At 43.2% G+C, this 21,896-nt stretch overlaps 1 protein-coding gene across 1 annotated transcript; it reads right to left on the reverse strand.

Annotated features, from left to right (window-relative positions):
- Window positions 1-323: 323 nt before the first annotated feature.
- On the reverse strand, window positions 324-19,970 carry chrna9a (cholinergic receptor, nicotinic, alpha 9a). The gene is given in 6 exon segments (XM_052040337.1): window positions 324-622; window positions 764-973; window positions 9,037-9,569; window positions 11,704-11,858; window positions 12,966-13,134; window positions 19,870-19,970. Coding segments are annotated over 6 exon segments (1,467 nt in total).
- Between the last annotated feature and the right edge of the window lie 1,926 nt (window positions 19,971-21,896).

Consider the following 21,896-nt stretch of genomic DNA (forward strand, 5'->3'; position numbering starts at 1 on the left):
GGGTTGAGGGTGCTGAACTCACTATCAAGTAGTCAGCTCAGGGCTTGGTAGATCTCTTAGTACATTTCATGATTGAATAATCTGATCAGACGATGAAACCTGTAAAACCTAACAGCTGAAGAAAGTGTTTGCAGATGGATTCTACATGCCCTAAATTCAGATTCAGAGAAATAACTTAAAACTTCATGGACCTATTACTTTAAGAGACTTAAAGGGTTATTCCATTTCCAAATTTCACTAGCACCCACATATGAAACTACATTACTACTGGAATTATAATTGACTAAGCAATTAAACATTATATAATGCATGTCAAAATAAAATCATGTTGCCTTTCCTACAATTAAAATGCTCATAAAGAACACCATGACAAAGAAAATCCACATGAAGAAACGATCCATTACTTTAGCCACTTTTTTCCACTCTGCAGATTTTGCATTCGTTGCTTTTTGCTCTCTAAAACAATTGGCTATAAATTCAATGTTTCTTGCCACCCTGCCTCTATGTAAGTAACAGAAACAAGAGGACATGTTAAGATCCTCTTCACTGGCACAACTATTCCCTATGCTTCCTTCAAAATGTCCATTACTTTCTCTGTGGTTGCAAACTGGACATCGATGCACTGGTATCACAGACAGTGCAGAATCTTCTTTCAGCATTGTGTTGTTACATTGGCAGTTTTTAGAAAGCTGGTCCTTTATTGTTAAGTCTTTCTCTTTTCTAAATTTCACATTTGTTTTGGAATTATCCGTCTGCAGTTTACAGTTCTTTTTTTCATCTTTCTTTTGCACCAATGTGCAGGTTTCACCAATGTCATACACAAAAAAGATCTTTGACATGTACTGCAATATGATCACCTTTGCCCATTTTGGAACTGGCTTGGCTTCTGGCCCACAGTGGTGAATATTCATGATGAAAATTGTCAGTGCAGTGGAGGCAGTGATCATTGTCATTGTTGCTATGTAGTATTTACCTGAAAAATAAACAGAATGATCTAATCACAATATTTCCTTCAAGATTATGCACAGAATTTTAAAAAAACATTTTTTTCTCATTAAATCTGTTGCATCTAGTGGTAATGTGTGAAAGATATTCCATTGAACACCAAAAAAAAACTGAATTTATTCAACTAATTCCCCCAAATTTAAGGAAGCCAAATCATTATGTACATATTTTCTCTTATTCTGCCAGCACAATCCATCCATGTCTCCCCTTCACTGAAAACCGAGTTTTGCTTTTTATTTGCTTTGCTGTTTCTTGCCAGTTACCTCCTTCCTCTCTCTCAAAGACATGGATTTTGTCTCAGACTTCTCCTTGAAAGCCACCACTTTCCAATGCCATGTCCATGTGTACACTGGAGCGAGTAGATTTTGAAATTATCCAGTAATTAGTGCCACTTTTATTTACATCAAGAGCATCATCAGAATTTGCTCATCTAATGTCACAAGTCACTGCCAAAACCAGCTGCAGTTATCAATACATTAGATAATTTTCCTAATGTAACCAGGATGTGATGGGATCTAAACACCTGTAATATTGCCCCAGCCAACGTCATCTAATTCATCTCAGACTGTGTCTGCAATGTTTTGGTCCTTACGGTGACTATTCACTATATAAACTAGGCAATATAAACTATATAAATTAGGTAATCACAGGACTACATCTGTGTTTCTAACTCAGTGCCCTAAACAAAACAGAACGCTGGAAGAACTCAGCGGGTCAAACAGCATCTGTGGAGGCTAAAGGTGTAAGTTGACATTTCAAGTCGAGACCCTATATGTGCATCTTCTTTTGTCTTCATAGTTAGGGTTCTAAATATTGGAGACAATATCATCAAAATTCTTTAAAATCCCTTACGGGGGTCTACCAAAATAGCCACACTAGGTACAACAAAAAGCACAGCATCTGGCATGAGATGTGACAGCTCCTTCTCAACTAGTTGGCAGCCTTTGACAGAGTTGACCACACAGCCTTCTCCACCTCCCCTTTCCAATTGTCCATCTGGATGAGGCTTATTCACCTGATTTCATTCTTATTCATCACTTATAGAAACTCCATCTCATGTAATGGGTTCTCTTTGTGCTCCTGAATCATTACTATTGATGTCCCCAAAAAGATACTTGTTCTTCACTCTTTCTATTACCATATTGTTTTTCCTCGACTGTTTTTGAAACCACCGTGAATTTCCATATGCTTGCTCTTCTACGTAACCAACACCTCTCAATCCCTAAAAAGCTATCAGAACGCTTAACTAGATGAGCAGAGCTTTAGAGCAAAGAATCTGCTGGAAGAACTCAGCGAGTTGAGCTGCATCTGTGGATGGAAAGGAATTGTCAATGTTTCAGGTCGAGACCTTGCGTCAGGACTGAGAGTGAAGAGAAAGGATAGCCGGTATAAAGAGCTGGTTTTCAAGTAGGTATTCAAGATGGGTTTAGTGCTTAGCTGGACTGAATCTCTGCTCTAGCTGCCCTTTGCCCTTTTTCATCCCCCCTCTCCATCCTGGTTCCATCCACCCATTAAACCCATACTTCACCCAGTGGACCCCCGCCCCATCTGGCTCCATCTGCCCTTCACCTCTCCCTTCATGGTTCCCATCATCACCTTCCTTACTCATCAGATTCTGGTACTTGTAGCCTTTGCTCATCACCCTCCAGCCTCCGTCTCCACCTTCACCCTCTCTTCCCCCCACGTGGCTCATTCCAACGGGGGCTGGTAGGTGTTAGGTGGACCAAGGAGGGGTGAGGGACGATGGGCAGCAAGAGACACGTGGGAAAGGGTGAGGGGCAGAGTTGGGAGACAGGCAGGTGTGTGATTGGTGGAAGCGGACAAGGAATAAAAAGCAGATAGAGCCAGGTAGGGGGAGGGCAGGGTGAAGGTTGTGACAGAGGCTAGAGGGTGATGTGGGACTCAAGAGGCTACAAATCTGAAATCCGATAAGGAAGGTGATAATGGGATGAAAAACACAATGATGCCGGAGGAGCTTGGCAGGCCAGGCAATATCTGTGGAGAAAAGCAGGGGGTCAACTTTTCAGGTCAGGACCCTTCTCAGGACCTCCAGCATCATCATGTTTTTCATCTAGATTCCAGCAGATGCATTCCTTTGTTTCTCAGGTGATAATGGGAACCATTAAGGGAGAGATGAAAGGCAGATGGAACCAGATGGGGGAGGGGCTCTGGTGGGTGAAGTATGTGGGTAGTCGGTGGATGGAACCATGAAGCAGAGAGGAGATGAAAATGGGTGACTGGGGGGGCTGAAGGAGAGAATCAGTCCAGCTAAACACTAAACCCGTCTTGACAACTCACTTGAAAACCAACTCTTAAACATGATTTTGATCATCTGGCCTACCATTTCCTCAGGTTGCTCACAATGTCAAATTTGTTTGTCAGCTCTCTGGAAGATGTTTTGCTTTGTTAAAACCAATATATAAATCCAAGTTATTGATGTGCGAGGGCAGTTTAGTCTAAAATCAATGCAACTTAGTTTAGTTTCCTCCCTCCCCCTTTTATAGCATGCTGCTTAGCTTTTTCAAATTGAATTCCTGAATTACTGCAATACAATCATTAAGACAGAGGTAAATAAAACAACTTGCATCACAGTAACAGTTTAAACATATAAAGTGTGCTAAAATTAGTAAGTAGAAGAAATTAAACTGTGACATTCAAGATGGAGAAAATTAAAACAACCTTATGACCCATGGGCAACTGAATTGAAGTTTATCCATGATATAATGGAATCATCTTCATTAAACACTTTAGTGTTTTGGCTCTCTAATAAACAGTGATATTTAACAAATAATTTATGTTCAAAGAGCAAAAAATACTGTTTAAGTCAAAGGCATAATGATATTAAATAAAGCACAAACTAAAACAGTTTAATATTTAAACTCTCAATCAAAATAATTAAAACAATGTATCTAGTTATTACCACATCGCAGCATAAAGGAACTCGCTGCATACAAACTGTCCACAATGTGTTTCACATTATAACAGTGATTGACTTAAAGTGCTTCAATGGCTGGAAAGCATTTTTGGTAGGGAAAGGCACTACATGCATACATTTATTTTATTCTAATTTTAAATGCTCTTTCTATTCTGGTTATGAAGAAAAATTCAAAACTGTGTTGCGTCGATGTTTTGAGGCCAAGAAAGCATTTACTGAACTGTCACGTATACTGTTGGAAGGATGTGGTCAGTCTTAAAGTGAAGCCATCGATTTTGAACAAAATGTATAACGCAGCCAAAATAGATTGCTTGAAATTACCCTTCTCTACAATACAACTTCTATATTCATAACATGCAAAGAATGAGCCCATTTTACCTTGTATAATGTTAGTTAATCCATCTAAGATGCAAAGAATAAGAAATCTTTGCTGGAAATCAATGTTGTTAATTCACATTTTTGTGCTAAAAGATTATCACTGACAGCAAGAGTAAACAAAAAAATAAGAAACACTTGCACTTGCTTAGTGCCCTTCATGATTTCAGGACATCCCACAGACAGTGAAATTCATGTGTTATCGCCAAAAATAAATAAAGAGTTTCAATGCAATGGGTCATTTGACAGTAATTAGGAACTGATGCAGTGTTAACAATTTCATCAAACTGGAAGGAATGGGACACAACTTTTTCTGCTTAGCATATTTCATACATAATCACAGAGGACAGCAACTTCATGTCTGACCAACACATCAGCCTAAAAATTCATAAATGTAGAGTTTGAAATTGAACATCTGAAAACTTTTTTTTAAAACCAGAACATTATAATGAATATTGGATTGAAAACTGGCTATCACATAGAAAACAAAGAGTTGGAATAAATGGGTCCTTCTCAGACTGGAGAAGCACGTCTAGATCGGTTCTTGGCCGTCAATTGTTTACTATCAGAAGGCTAAGGAAATCTGGCATGTCCCTGTTGACCCTCATCAGTTTCTATCGATGCACCACAGAAAACATCCTCTCCAGATGCATTGAGAGATGCATAGATAGATTGAGTGAGTGGGTGTAAACTTGGTAAATGAAGTTTAATGTGGAAAAGTGTGGTCATGAATTTCAGCAAGAGGAATCAAAAGGCAGATTATTATTTAAATAGAGAGAGACTGCATGTGAGCAAAGCTCAGAGGGATCGAGTGTTCTAGATAGCAGGCAGGCCCTACAAGCAGTTAAGAAGGCAAGCGGCACGTTGCTCTTTATTGCAAAAGGGTTGATGATTACGAATTGGGAGGTTTTGTTGCAGTTGAACAAGGGTGTTGCTGCAGCCACACCTGGAATACTGTACACAGATTTGGTTCCCTTGCCTAAAAGGAAAGGGTACAATAGCATTGTAGTCGGTTCAAATAGGTTCACCAGGCTAACTCCTGGGATGAGAGGGGTGTCCTTTTGAGAGAGGCTAGACAGTTTGGGTCTGTATTCCTTGGAGCTTAAAACATGCAAGATCTAAAGGAACTTGACAGGCTAGAGATGTTTCACTAGTGGGAGAGTCACTGGTGTAACATAGCTGCAAAATAAGGGGCTGGTCATTTAAAACAGGCCCATGGAAACTTTTTCTCCCAGAGGGCAGTAAATCACTGGAATTCTCTGCCCCCAAGGGTGGTGGAAGCTGGATCATTAGAACTATTTAAGGCGGAGATGGATAAATATTTGAAAGGTCGAGGAATTGAAGATTATGGAGAACTGGCACAGGAGTTGAGGCCAGCGTAGATTAGCAATAATCATATTGAATGGTGGGGTGGGATTGAGGGGCCCGATGACCTACTCCTGCTTCTATTTCCTTGTCTTCTGTGAGTTCATACCAGCCTGGAAGCTGACAGAGCACTTTTCGTCAAGAGTCACCCTTGCAGTTTCTGTATCAGACATGCATCAAATGACTTCAATCCCCAGTGAAGTGTTGCTTAGGCAAGTAGTGCACATTGTCCTGGGTGCACCTATTGTTGATCACTTCAAGAGCCACCATGTAGTTCTGAACTGGATAACCCACTACAGGTAAATCCTTCACTTACCTCTACTTCTTCTGTCAGCCTTCTGTATCCCCACTGTAGAAATTATACCAATCCTTCCACCTGCCCACTGCACTACCCACCAAAGCCTCTGATTGACCCAGGTCCCTAACTCCCCAATCCTCATCTCCTCCTGACAAGGTGCAAACTTCCAGTCAATCACCATGACCAACCACTCCACACCCTCAAAAAGTCTTGATCAGGTCCCGACTGCCACCCAAAGTCTCATCCCCCAAGCCTGGCCCTGGCCCTAGACCCATTTTAATTACACACACTGCAGTGAATAAAGGAAAACGTGCAACAGCCATTCAGCAGTATGTCTCGAGCCCATAATTGAAACAATCACTGGTGTGTGGCGCAACAGTCATGCAACAATCTAGCCGGGCATAGAACAGTTTCTAAATCACCATCTTGTCATAGCTCTTGAAGTAGCAGAAAACCCACCGAGTTTTCCCAATGTTTGAATCTAACTCTGTGTTCAGTCACCAGAAGTTGCTGACTGTCTCTCACTTTAACAGTGGTGTGAACAGGAGACTAGTCATTGTTGTTACAGTAAAATCCAGACCACTTATGACCTGCAAGTGGGGTTATGAGGCTTAATTTCCAGGTGACACGAAATTCAGAAGCATTGTAAAGAATGAAGACTGATGTAGCAGACTGGTGAAATAGGCAGACGTGGCAAATAAAATTTCACACAGCGGTGCACAATGATTCATCTTGGCAAGTAAGAAAGACAGTATGACTGAGCTATACAATTCTGAAAGAGCTACAGGAACAGCACGATCTGTAGTTAAATGTGAACAAGTTTTTGAAGGACAAGGTGAGAATTGTATTAAAAATGCATACGATATGTTGCACTTTGTACACATAGACAGAGAGTACAAAAGTAAAGTAGTCATGTAAATTATTTATAAAACAGTGATTAGACCATTGCTGGAATATTGTGGCCCATTGTCGGTGCCAGAACACAAGGAAGAAAAGGATATAAGCAATCGAGGCAAGAATAGGCCAAATGGCCCCTGAGGCTTGTTCGATCATTCACCAAGAGCATAACTGATCCTGCATCTCAAGTACAATTTCATACCCAATTCTCATATCCCTCAATCACTTCAAGCACCTAAACTCTTATCAGTCATGATTTTACTAAATTACTAAGCATATACAGCCCTTTAAGATAGAGAATTTCAAACACTTACAATTCTTCTATTCAAAGCCTTGAGATGAAGCAGAAGTAGTTTATTGGAACGGTGCCAGGAATAAAAGCCTTTAGTTAAGTTTCGAGACAGAAGGTTGAAGAGAAATTTAGACGAGGTGTTCTGAGAAGAAGGAATTCTGAAGGGAAAAGCCTCCTATTTCAGAAGAGAAATGTGATTGCAGCCATTTCAGAAATTTGACCTGGCAATTCCAATTGCAAATCGCCCTGTGGCAACGGAACAATTTCCAATTCAGTCACACACAGATTGATGGCGGTCATTGCTTGAGGACCAAAATAAGCAGAAACCCCTTCAGCCCTTTCATTCAACACTATCTTCTTGCCAGCTCGCTGACAGTGTTATCCAGAGCTCCACCCTACCCAGTAGGTGAATGCAGGTGAATAGCAATTCAGAAAGTTGATAGGTGACTAGTTGATCATTATCCTCAAAGGACTTCTGTTTAAATTTAATATGCCATGTGTCACGGATTAAAGTTTAAATGGGCACATTTGAACAAAGATTATATTATAAGGGCATATTTCTGGATGATCACTAATCCTTCCCTGGATGACATATGTTTGTGGTTAGGGAAGCAGAATACCCTGTGCGCAGGCCATGGGTGTTAGAACAGCATACTTCTTCACAGTGGTATTGGTTTATTATTGTCACTTGTACTGAGGTACAGTGAAAAACTCATCTTGCATACCGGTCATACAGGTCAATTCATTACACAGGGCAGTTACATTGAGTTAGTACAGAGTACATTGAGGTAGTACAGATAAAAACAATAACAGTACAGAGTAAAGTGTCACAGCTACAGAGAAAGTGCAGTGCAATAAGGTGCAAGGTCACAACAAGGTAGATCATGAGGTCAGAGTCCATCTCATCATATAAGGGAACCGTTCAATAGTCTTATCACAGTGGGGTAGAAGCTGTCCTTAAGCCTGGTGGTACGTGTCCTCAGACTCCTATATCTTGTGTTGGAGAAGAGGAAAAATCTCCACTCATGTTTATTGCAGTGTTGCAAATTGACCTGTTGACTCTAATACCCCAATGTATCGTCAATCGCACTGTGTACAGGCAGAAAAAGATTGGACCGGATTTTGCAGGGACATTAAGAACTGCTGTGAAAAATTGACAACTGACAGGAAGCAAAGCTGAGAGCATGATCAGGGCATCTGTCAAAGGATTTCTCAATGGTTTCACCGGGAGGGCTTGTTCTGGCTCAGTCAGGTGACCAAATTATAACTCATGAGGCCACAGCACTGCTGAGGTTCTTGCCAATCAGACCCAGCATACGCTCAGTGAGAAGGGATCTGTACGAGCCAAGTTTGGGAGTTTGTGTAACTTAGCTGTGAGTGCAGGTCCCACTGGGCCAAATCTAGACTACTACAGGGAAAAACAATCCATTTCACTGAAAGAAGTGTAAGATAGGAATATTTGGAGTTAATTTCATCATGTTTTAGCCTGTTCCATTGCTGTGACTTTGGCAGAGTGTACTTACGTGCAAAGATAATATTACTGCCAAAGTACAGCATGAGAAGCCCAAAGAACAGAACCTTCTATAAGCACTGTTCAGTTAAGATTAGATGTAAATAGCTATGTGCAGATTCTGCAAGGTTTATCGAAAAACAAATGCAATGACTCCACACATACAAGCTTCACTTGAAAGGTTAACTCCAAAACCTAAACTGCCACAACTTTCTTTCAAACCTGGTTTAGTCTGAGAGATTCTACCTTTATGGAAACTAACAAACTGCAAAATGTATGCACAGCTTAGTTCTGAGTAGATAATTCTTGGCAGAACATTTTACTGAGAACGTTAACAGCACTCTAGAATAGTCACTTACCAATCAATGGAACACTTTCAGATGGAGGCATACTTTCTGCAACCATCAGCTGAAACACAGTCAGTGCCAGCAGTACTGTCACACCAAGTGACACCTTCTCTCCAGAGTCAGCTGGTAGGTAAAATCCTAATGGAGCTAGGAACGAGATCATTACACATGGGATCAACAAGTTAAAAATGTAGAAAGAAGACCTCCTTTTGAGAATTAATGTGTATGTGACATCTGGGTATGGGTCTGAACAACAGCCATATGTGATCACATTTTTTGTTGCTGGCATTCCATGTACTTCCCATTCTACATTCTCCACAAAATCAGTCAGGTCTCCACTATCAAGTCCATTCGTGATGTCAACCTGATTTCCATTGTATGTCCACGAGCCAAAAGTAAGGTTACACCTCTGATCATCAAATGGGAAGTATGCCACATCTACGACACACGAGCTCTTGGTAATCGCTGGCGAGTCCCACGTAATCTGCCCATCGTATCTTAAGACCACATTAGTCTCCATGGATCCAGTAGATTCATCATCAGCTCTGAAATAAGTTACCAACAGAACTTACAGTTGGTTACAAAAATACACCTTCATGAGAAAAATTCAATAATATCATTGCTGAGTGGTTTAAAATCAAACAAAAAGGTGAAACACTTATCAAGAGTTTGGAAGTACGCTGGAGAAATTAGAAGCAATTATCTCATGATACAGAATTAACAGGTATCATAAAAAAAAATCTGGCTGTTCACTGGAATCTGGCTGGAACTGATAGATGGAATGGATGAACTCTTGACCCTCACAATCTACGCTGTCATGGCCTTGCACCTTAGTGTCTATCTGCACTGCACTTCCTCTGTAACTGTAACACTATATTCTGTGTTCTGTTATTGCTTTACCCTTGTACTACCAAGGTACTGATGTGATGAAATGATCTGTATGGATGGCATGCAAAACGAACTTTTTCACTGTACCTCATTACATGTGACAATAATAAACCAATTTAATTTGCCAATTTAATTTAATTTACCAATGAAAGCAAAACATATTGACAATACTTTTTTAGGAGACAAAATTGGTAAATGTGAAGGATCGGTGGTATTGGTGAAGGTAAGAATTCTTCTAGATATTCATAATTTGATCTCTTACACAGGGAATGAAATTTCCAATACCAGGTACAAGAGTCCATGAACCAGTACGCCTTCACAGCAAAAGGCAGTGCTAAATCTAGTAAAGAGCACTAAAATTAATAGGTCAGTGAGTTAAATGTGGGCAAGCTAATCAGGAGCAGTGATGACAATAGGTAAGGTTTAAAAATTCAACTAGAAAGTGGAAGAGTTTAATATTTAAACATGGACAGCAAACGGGAATAAAGAAGATTCTAGTAAGAAGGTTAGAGTTAAAGTGGAATGGCAAAGAGAACTACTAATCACAAATGGTCAAAAAGGTTAGAGAAATATGCGATATTAACAAAACAAATTTCAAGCATAATATTTTTATTTCAGATTTCCAGCATCTACAAGCACAATATTGTTATGGATTAAAAAAAGTTTTAAAATTACCAAAATTGAAGAAGATGTCACATAGGGCTCAGAAGGATGATAAAAATAAGAAAAAAAAGAATAATGGAATAATGTTAAATAAAGGAAAAGGCATCCGAGAAGGGACTACAAAAAAGAGAATCACAAGAAGGCATTAAATGGAGCTTTAGAGAATTCCACAAATCAATCAGCAAAAGTGCATTATTTATATATGAAGTGGGACTCCTGAGAGGGAAGGTCAGTGATTCAATGAAGGACAAACTAAAAAGCAAAGATATTGAATAGATTTTTATTGCCTGCGCCTGTTAAGTCTGAATTATGATCCAGACTTTGCATTATCTGTTAGCTTCACTGTTAGAACACAATCAGAACAATTGAGAGCTTACGCCAATTATTCAGCCAATCTACAAAACTGGACACAGATCAATGAGCAATGCACCAGCATGATCTGGCTGTGGCTTGTCTTGCTGATATTGCAAAAACAAATCTTACACTTCATGACTGAAGCACATTAGGCAGTTTTATGAATTATTCTGTACTGTACAGTTATCCTATATGGGATAACCCCATCAGTAACTACAGTTTCCCAGAATGTAACAGTTTTAATATCAAATGCCCGTTCCACCAAACACATGCACTGAACACAGACAACAAGCTGCAGAAGGGCTACCGGGAAACCAAAAGCACAACAGGAGAGAGGAGGCTGAGACCTGCAGAAGAAGGGAATAAGAAAGTAGGGATTCAAGCAGAGATGAAAGAGGACCATGCCCGTATAAGTCAGTAGACCACACAAAAAAAAGGACCTAAAGGTTAGCCCCTTACATTCAAACCTCAGAACTGTGATGTAAATTTCTAGTTTTACGTAAAGCTTAGGACCAATAAAATCACAGAACTCTGGGCCAGCACAAAGTTTTCTGCAAAACAGATTCATTCATACAAAACCAGCATAACCATCAATAAATTAACCTGAACCTACATACATATGCAGGAAAATGAAGATTGTCCGTGTGAACTTGAACAAAATAACTCCTTTTAATATAAACGGAAGTACAATATCAGGAGACTGTGGTATTAAATTTCTAATAAACTATGATTTAAAAATGAAATATGTTCAGCAATTGATGGCATTCCACATACTTGTTATACAGAACAATATCAGGTCTCCATACAGAACTACTAGGTATTCGAATAGCATCAAGTCCATCATACTTGTCTCGATCCCACTTGAGGAAAGCATCAAACCAGATTTGTCGAATCCAAAGGTAAGCAGTCAGAATTTGGTTCCTTTCATCCTATGTGCAAGAAATATAATCTCATAAATCATAATAACAAACTTAAATCAAATACCACTACAAAATATATTTACGTTCCTCATCACACTTCATATACCCTCTTCTTCACAATTATCCTTACCTCTGAATCTATGTTCAACTCTGCAGACTACATTTTCTAATAGCCAATATCAGTAAGGCATAATCAATGGATGGAAGCCTTCTTCAAACACTCTAACTGGTATTCTTACTGCTCTTAGAGAGACAAAACTTGGAAATAGACTTTGGCCCACTGAATCCATGCTGATAATCAATCACCCATTTATATTAATCCTACGTTAATCTTTTTTTTATTATTCTGCCCACATTTTCATTCTCTCCCTCCAAATTCTACCACTCACCCACACACCAGGGGCAATTTATACTGGCCTATCTATTCTGATGAAAAAGACACTGAATCTATTGACATTAACTCTGTTTCTTTCACTATAGATGCTGCCTCATCAGTTGAGAATTTCTAATACTTCTGTCTGTATTTCAGATTTTTTAAACAGCCACAGTATTTAGCTTTCGTGGTCCTTACTGTCTGGATCAGGACTTTAGCAGCATTCTACCATTAATACTGTTGGATCCATCCAACAATGACACAAATTAATTAGCAGTTAAGTCTCCTTTTCAATTGCAGTTGAAAATCCAATTAACAAAACATGCGTGAGCACATTTATTAACCTGCATTTTGCAGAGTATTGAAGAGTAACGAAGCCTAAATTGTCATTGTTCACCATCATTAGCCCACATAAATGAAGTAACTTTGGGATTTACACATATGCATGTTGATTACAGTGATCCAGACATCACCCTCTGGTTCACAGTGGCTAGGAGGGGTGCTGCAATGTTAGGCTCTCAGCACCATTAGGCCGGAGAATGGAAAATCCTGTGCCCAATTGACCAATCAGCAGTGAAACTTGATAAATGAACAAGCCGTTGGCACTTACTATCAAGCTTCACGGTGAACAGTGACCACTTGGGTAGGGAAACAGAGAGACAAGTAATCCTGTGGAACTGTATCTTGAAAGATGAAGTACTTTTATGAGAATTTATAGAAAGAGCTATCGAAGCAGATCTTACCATATCTTTAATTTGTGAGAGGGTGACCTTCAGAGTGACATTCAGTGCTAGATCTGTATCTTCTACAGGCCTGAGTGCATCTGTATAATCTTCAAATAAATTCTTAAACAGCATTTGAGCATATCTTCCATCTGCTGACTCAGTACCTGTTCAAACAATAATCAAGTTCCTGTTTAGTCAACCACACAGGTTTATTTGGAGTTGTATATTGTTCAAACCTAGTTAGGATGGCAGATTACCTTCCCTGAAGGACATGAGTGAACAAAATAGTTCTTTACAACAAAGCAATAGTTTTACAGTCGTTAGCTTTTAATTTCAGATTAATTAAATGTATACTTCCAATCTGTCCTGGTGGGATTCAAACTCATTTCTGCATTACTAGTCCAGTAGTTTCTCTACTCTTTAACTATACAAACATATGAATTAGGAACAGGAGTAGACCACCCAGCCCCTCAAGCTGCTTGTACCACTTAGGATGCAAAATTGAAGTTAAAGTCAGATCAGTCATAATCAAAGATTATGACTGATCTGACTGTGACTTCAACTTTGCATTCCAATCTACATGCAGTAAATTTCACCCCTTGTTTATTAAATATCTATCTAGCTCTGCCTTTAAAAAAACTCGAAGACTCTGTCTCTACTGATCTTTGAGGAAGAAAGCCCCAAAAACTCACCACCCTCAAAGGGAATTTTGTTTTACCACATCCCTGCCTAAAATGTGCGAGCCTTTATTTTAAACATCGACACCTAATTCTCCATTTTCCCACAAGAGGAAACATTTTGTGCACATCCCCCCTCTCAGAATCCCTCAAGAACTTAATTTTCCAAACTCTACCATAGATAGTCAATTCAAATCCAGAACTGGTTAAATTGTTAAATGAGAAGGCTTAGCAGTTCATTCAATCCACTAAAACGAGGTAATGTGTGATGTAGTGCATTTGTGGCGACTCACCTTCCGCACAAGCGAACCGGCTCGGCGGTCGGGGCGCACGTCGTCTGAGCGGCGAGGCCCAAGATGGCGCTGGGCCTTCGTCTTCCCCGAGCGACGGGGGAGAACCCGTGCGCGTGAAAAGTTTTGATGATGTAGCGCATATGTCATTTCCGTTTTGGGAGGGCAGGAACCGCGCCACTTAAAAGGCCCACACAAGGCGGGTAAATAAATCAGTCTTGTTCTACAGCTTGCAGACTCATGTCTTTATTCTCGCATTGCGGTAGCAGCCACTACATTGGTAACCCCGATGGTCCAAACGGATTTTGGAGCCACACAATGACCGACAACGCAGCAGCCAACGCAGTGGCGCTCAAGCTGCCCACCTTTTGGATGCTTTGGCCCCACGTGTGGTTCGACCAGGCCGAAGCCCAGTTCCAACTGCGGCAGATCACCTCCGACTCCACACAGTACTACCACGTGGTCAGCTCCCTGGACCAGGAGACTGTTGCCCTGGTCGGAGACTTCATCCAGTCTCCTCCGGAGGAAGATAAGTACCCGACTTTCAAGGCCCTTCTCATTCAGACCTTTGGCCTCTCCCGTCGTGAGTGCGCCGCCCACCTGCTTCATCTCGACAGCCTGGGGGACAGATCTCCATCGGCCCTGATGAACGAGATGTTGGCCTTGGCTGAGGGACACAAGCCCTGCCTAATGTTCGAGCAGGCCTTCCTTGAACAGCTACTCGACAACATTCACCTGCTGTTGGCCGACGCCGACTTCAGCAACCCACGTGAGGTAGCCGCCCAGACAGATGTCCTGTGGAGGGCCAAACGCAAGAGCGGTTCGTCCGTCGGCCAAATCGCCAGACCATGTGCCCAACGCCTACCTAAACCAGTCCCAGCAGCCGAGCGACCACACCCCAGAAACACAGACGACAACACTGACGACCTACTGTGTTTCTACCATCAGAGGTGGGGCGCGGACGCCCGTTGATGCCGCCCACCCTGCAAGTTTCAGGGTAACACCAGGGCCAGTCGCCACTGATGGCTACGGCAGCTGGCCACCAACACAGTCTCCTATTTGTTTGGGACAAGCAGTCCGGACGTCGCTTCCTTGTCGATACTGGAGCAGAGGTCAGTGTTTTACCTCCAACTGGCCGCGACACTCGCAGTAGGCAACGGGGACCCGTCCTCAAAGCCACAAACGGCACAACAATACGAACTTTCGATTATAATTACAATTCGACAACAGCCGTTTTACCTGGAACTTTACCCTTGCCGCCGTCACCCAGCCACTCCTGGGAGCCGACTTCCTCCGGGCCCACAACCTGTTAGTCGACCTACGAGGGAAACAGCTAGTGCACTCCAGAACCTTCCAAACTTGCTCTCTGGGAGAAGCCAGCCTACCAGCCCCACGCCTGGACTCCATTTCCCTGTCTAGCAACGAGTTCACCAAGCTCCTAGCTGAGTTCCCATCGGTTCTGGCACCTCAGTTCATGAATTCGATGCCCAAACACAGGGTGCGGCACCACATCACTACGACAGGGCCGCCCCTTCACACTCAAGCACAACAACTACCTCCAGACAAGCTCCGCCTGGCGAAGGAGGAGTTCCGCCGCATGGAGGAGCTGGGGATCGTTCGCAGGTCAGACAGCCCCTGGGCCTCCCCCCTGCACATGGTTCCCAAAGCCACCGGCAGGTGGAGGCCCTGCAACGACTATTGCAGGCTGAACGACACCACCACCCCAGACCGCTACCCTGTCCCTCATATCCAGGACTTCGCGGCAAACCTACACGGGGCCCACATTTTCTCCAAGGTGGATCTCGTCCGGGATACCACCAAATCCTGGTCCACCCTGCGGACATCCCCAAAACTGCGCTTATCACTCCGTTCGGCCTCTTCGAATTCCTTCGAATGCCATTCGGCCTTAAGAACGCCGCGCAGACCTTCCAGCGGTTGATGGACATGGTAGGCCGCGACCTGGATTTCGTGTTCATTTATTTAGATGACATTCTCATTGCCAGCCATAACCACCAAGAACACCTTTCCCACCTCCGCCAACTGTACTCCCGCCTCAGTGATTTCGGCCTTACTATCAACCCAGCCAAGTGCCAATTCGGCCTCAACCCTATCGATTTTCTCAGCCACAGAATCACCAGCGATGGAGCAACACCCCTACCCGCCAAGGTAGACGCTATCCGCCACTTTGCCCGTCCCAACAGGGTCAAAGGCCTGCAGGAGTTCATTGGGATGGTCAACTTTTACCATCATTTCATCCCTGCAGCAGCCCATATCATGCACCCTTTGCTCTCGCTGATGTCTGGCAAGGGCAAGGACATCGCCTGGAATGACGAGCCCACGGCTGCCTTCGTTAAGGCCAAAGAAGCACTAGCCGACGCTGCGATGCTGGTACACCCCAGGACAGACGTCCTAACTGCCCTCACGGTGGACGCATCTAACACAGCGGTCAGTGGGGTACTGGAACAACTAATCGAAGGCCATTGGCAACCCTTGGCATTTTTCAGCAGGCACCTTAGGCCACCTGAACTTAAATACAGCGCCTTTGATCGAGAATTACTAGCGCTGTACCTGGCGATCCGGCATTTCCGGTACTTTTTAGAAGGCAGGCCTTTCCCCGCTTTAACTGACCACAAGCCATTGTCTTTCGCCTTCTCTAAGGTCTCCGATCCCTGGTCAGCCCGCCAGCAGCGACATTTGTCCTACATTTCCGAGTTCACAATGGATATCCAACACGTCTCTGGAAAGGACAATGTCGTTGCTGACGCGCTCTCCAGACCGACCATCCACAGCCTGTCCCTGGGTGTAGACTACACGGTCTTGGCTGAAGCACAGCAAGCTGACGACGAGCTGCCCAGTTACAGAACCGCAGTCTCAGGCCTGCTGCTCCAAGATTTTGTAGTTGGCCCAGGTCAACGGACCCTCCTGTGCAACGTCGCAACAGGTCAGCCCCGCCCTATAGTTCCTGCAGCCTGGCGGAAACGCGTTTTCAACTCAGTACACAGGTTGGCGCACCTGTCCATCAGATCTACTGTCCAACTAGTCACCAGCAAGTTCGTCTGGCATGGCCTGCGCAAATAGGTCAGTGAGTGGGCCAAGACTTGTCCGCACTGCCAGACATCAAAAATCCAACAGCACACCAAGATCCCGCCACAGCAGTTCGAGCCTACCCATAGAAGGTTCAACCACATTAACGTCGACCTCGTTGGTCCCCTGCCTGTTTCAAGAGGAGTGCGGTACCTCCTTACCATCGTGGACCGGTTCACAAGGTGGCCAGAGGCAACCCTTCTTTCAGACATCTCGACCGATTCCTGCGCCCGGGCGCTGCTCACAACTTGGGTCTCGCACTTTGGTGTTCCAGCCCACATCACTTCAGAGGTGCCCAGTTTACCTCCAGCCTATGGTCTGCACTAGCGAACATGCTAGGAACGCAGCTGCACACCACCACAGCCTACCACCCTCAGTCAAACAGGTTGGTAGAACGTTTCCACCGCCATCTGAAATCAGCCCTGATGGCCCGCCTGAAAGGTCCTAACTGGGTCGACGAACTTCCTTGGGTCCTGCTCGGCATACGCACTGCCCCCAAGGAGGATCTCCACGCTTCATCAGCTGAGCTCATGTACGGTGCGCCCTGGTCATCCCAGGGGAGTTCATACCCGCCCTTAGGGGGCAAGAGGAACAACCTGCGGCAGTCCTAGGAAGACTGCGCGAGAGGCTCGGCAGCTTGGCACCGATTCCCACTTCGCAACATGGTCAGTCCCCATCCTGTGTGCCCAAGGAACTACGAGACTGTAAGTTCGTTTTCGTTCACAGGGGCACACCACGGGCACCGTTGCAACGACCATACGAGGGGCCGTTCTGGGTTGTCAGAAATAATAGGTCCACCTTTATTTTGGACACTGGGGGCAAGGAAGAAGTCTCTACGACGGACCGCCTCAAACCGGCCCATTTAGACCTACAACAACCAGTCGAGGTCCCAACACCGCAACGCAGAGGCCGACCACCCAAGCGACGGCTAGCACAGCCTGTGAACTTTGGGGACCGCATTGCTGGTTCTGGGGGGGGGGGTTGTGTGGCGACTCGCCGTCCGTGCAAGCGAACCGGCTCGGCGGTCGGGGCGTGCGTTGTCGGAGCGGCGAGGCCCAAGATGGTGCTGGGCCTTCATCTTCCCCGAGCAACAGGGGAGAACCTGCGCGCGCGAAAAGTTTTGATGACGTAGCGCGTACATCACTTCCGTTTTCGGAGGGCGGGAACCGCGCCGCTTAAAAGGCCTGCGCAAGGCGGGTAAATAAATCAATCTGGTTCTACAGCTTGCAGACTCGTGTCTTTATTCTTGCATCGCGGTAGCAGCCGCTACACATTTATATTTTCCTCTTAATCCTCAGGAGGTTCTTAACTGATTTAACCAAGGTGGAATTTAATTACATCCATCAGTCTGTATATTCACATCTCAGCTTATCAATAAACATCCAGCCTTGCCACACTAAACTATTTTAGTCCATCTTCAGAAGGACTGGAGAAGTGCAAGTGAGGGACAACTATTCCAGATCACAAGCATGAGGTTATGCTTATCTTAGACATTAGGCCAACCTATGCAATCTGTGCAAGAGACTGATGGGTTACAGTAGTGCCCAGCACAATTGTACATCCATTAGTTCATCTGCTGATACTTTTATTGCTTCCCAACAAGAGCAGATATTATTGAAAATACAATTCATTTATTTCCTTGATCACTATAAACACATTGCTGTTTTATGGTGGTACTTCTGATAACAGTGTGTCTTTTTTAACCGAGTGGAATGGCAATGGCTGGCTACTTTTTTTTATAATTCATTCATTTTCTGAAATCTGGGTATTACTGGCTTTAATTGCCCACCATTAATTGCCATTGAGTAGGTGGTGGTGAGCTGTGCAGGTGAAGGTATTCCCATGGTATTGTTGGTAGGCATTTCCAAGATTTAAACCCATTGAAAAGAAAGGCTGGTGACATATTTGCAATTCAGGATGATGTGCGAATCAGAGGGAACCTGCAGGCAGTGGTGCACTGGGTGCCCTTGTCCTCTTAGGGTCACAGAGTCATAGACTAATGCAGCAATGGAAACAGGCCCTTTGGCCCAACTGGTCCATGCCAACCTGAATTCACATCTCAACTAGTCCCATTTGCCCGCATTTGGCCCATATACCTCTAAACCTTTCCTATCCATGTACAGCACAGTAGTGTAGCGGTTCAATTCTGGCCACTGTCTGTAAGGAGCCTGTACATTCTCCCCGTGTCTGTGTGGGTTTCCTCCGGGTGCTCCAGTTTCCTCCCACATTCTGAACATATATGGGTTAGGAAGTTGTGGGCATGCTATATTGGTGCCGTAAGTGTGGTGACACTTGTGGGCTGCCCCCAGCACATACTCAGTAATGCAAAAAGACGTATTTCACTGTGTGTTTCGATGTACATGTGACTAATAAAGATATCTCATCTTACCGGTCCAAGCGTCTTTTAAATGTTGTTATTGTACCTGCCTCAACCACTTCCCCTTTGCAGTAAAGGTTGTGAGTTTGGGAGGTGCTGTCAGAGTAGGCTGAACGAGTAACCACAGTGGATTTTGTAGGTGGCACACACTACAGCCACTGTGTATGTCAGTGGTGAGAATGAATCTTTACGTTAGGCTGCTTTAATCTGGATGTTGTCAACCTTTTTGAGAGTCACTGGAGTTGGACTCCTCTAGGCTTACAAGTCAGTGTGTGCCTCTTGATGTACGTGGCAAGCATCTACTAGCTGTTGAGGAAAATGGTAACTTAATGTGGGTGAGCTGCTTCCAATTTCAGTTGAAGATTGACTAGCCACAATATTGTAAATAGTATTTAATACTCCATCTCAAAGTGGGTAGGTTAGTTGACGTGATGCTCAGCTTCCAACAGTTCAGAAGAAGCCACAATACACTACAGTATGAATTAACCCCTTACCTAATTGTGTTGCACGTGCTGTGGCAGTAGTTAGCTGTTATATCTTGTTTGACTTCATGTGGATGGGTCAGATTATCCTGAGCAACAACAATCTCCCACATTTCTGCTTCAGTCAGTCAGGCTCATGATGCTTCCACTCCCTTGGCTGGAGCCATGAGAGTAGAACTGAGGACAGCAAGGAAAACCTATCGTAACCATCTGATTCCCAATGTGATGACAAGATCAATCAACCAGTTTTTGATCGAAGTGCATGTCATCTTTGGAGTCAGTAGAAGAGTTGGGCTTAGCTCCTCTGTCATTTCCATCAAGCAGGAAGGGCAACTGGAGGGTTCTGGAGGCTGGATCATTGGGGGTATTTAAAGAGGAAGTAGATCAGGGAATTGAGAGCTTTGGGGAACTGCCACAGAAGAGGAAGGTGCAGTAGATCAGCCAAGATCATCAGGGTGGACTTGAGGAGCTGAATGGCCTCCTCTTCCTTTCTTATGTTCTTCTTTTCACACTTCAGGCAATACCACAGAAGGCTGGTGTTGCCACACAATCCACACTGCATTACAGCTTGCGTAAGTAGTCAGGTATGGCTGCAATCATGTACATTCCTCCACAGTCATTGCCAGACTTTGGAGAACTTTACACAAATTACAAGGCAAAATAATGCAAATTAACCAGCAATTTAAAAAAAAACACATTTTAGTTATTTCAATGTTCTGGGAAGATAAAAATTAGTTCTAAAATTCACCAATGAAACAATTCCTTGAAAAAATAAACATGAGAAATGCTTTAATTCTATTTTGAAAGCTTTCTCTGAGGAATGATGTTAGTGGTTCAAAAAACATGTCTGCCCCTTTTACGTAGAAAACAAGTCGGAGGCGGCAAGTCTGTTGGAAAGATGCTTAAAAATTAGTCCTTAAGTGCCTTTTGCATAAACTATTTTCCTTACTCAAAACTAACCACTGAAATTCGATATTATGTAGGAAAATAACAAACCTTAAAATTAAACTTCTCTCCTTACCATCAAGGAAAGTACACATTTTCCTTTTTTTATGTTTTGAGACAAGCAATGAACCTGGCCTGACGAAATACAATTTGATATTTCCGTTAACTTACTGTAAAAAAAAATGCACAAATAAAAATAACCAGAACATAATATAGTCTTACCCATTATGAAAAGTGCATTAAAGAAAAAAATTAATTCGTAGGTCAAGACTCTGGTGGACAACTTCATTCTCCGATATCTAGAAGGAATACCTATTCAAAAAGAAAATATTATCAATAAATACAATAATTGTTATAGAACTAGAGAAGTCCTTAAATTGATGGGCATAATCACCAAGTGTTATCCGTTGCAGGAAGAGTCCGCTGCAACCCGCCGAGGTGCTGCTGCTTGGAGCTGACCTGTGCCTCGTGCAACGCAACTGTTGCGCGCGACCAGGTGAGCTGTGAGTGACAGGCGGCTTTGCCCAGGGGTCCAGCCGGTGAGTGACAGGAGGCTGCAGGATAGTGAATGTATCCAACGGGCTAAACAGTTAAGTTCGCCTCAGGAAAATAATGCTGCTCGGTGTTGCAGAATAACATAATTCTTGCATTAAAACCATTAACTTACTGTAAAAAAAATGCACAAATAAAAATAGCCAGAAAGTAATATAGTCTTACCCATTATGAAAAGTGCATTAAAGAAGAAAATAAATTCGTAGGTCAAGACGCAGGTGGACAACTTCATTCTCCGACATCTAGACCTCAAATCAACTAGGAAGGTGTACTTTTTTAGTCGATTTGGTGTAAGTGGGTGAAACTTGTTTGTAATGTTACAGTTATTAAGCTTGCAGTTCTAAACAATTGGCCGTAATTTTTCAATTTTTATTTCCGTGTATTCAAGAAGTGAATGAATCACTAGCTGCTGTTGAACAGATCAACTGGTAAAAGGCAATAAACGGTCTTGGAGCAGGAGGGAAAAATGGGAGTAACAGACAAACACTCAAGCGGTAAAATTCTCCAGCCAATGAATTATGCAAGTGAATGCGAAGACAGGT

The sequence above is a fragment of the Pristis pectinata genome, chromosome 2, assembly GCF_009764475.1.
Source record: "Pristis pectinata isolate sPriPec2 chromosome 2, sPriPec2.1.pri, whole genome shotgun sequence".
Lineage (NCBI taxonomy): Eukaryota > Metazoa > Chordata > Chondrichthyes > Rhinopristiformes > Pristidae > Pristis > Pristis pectinata.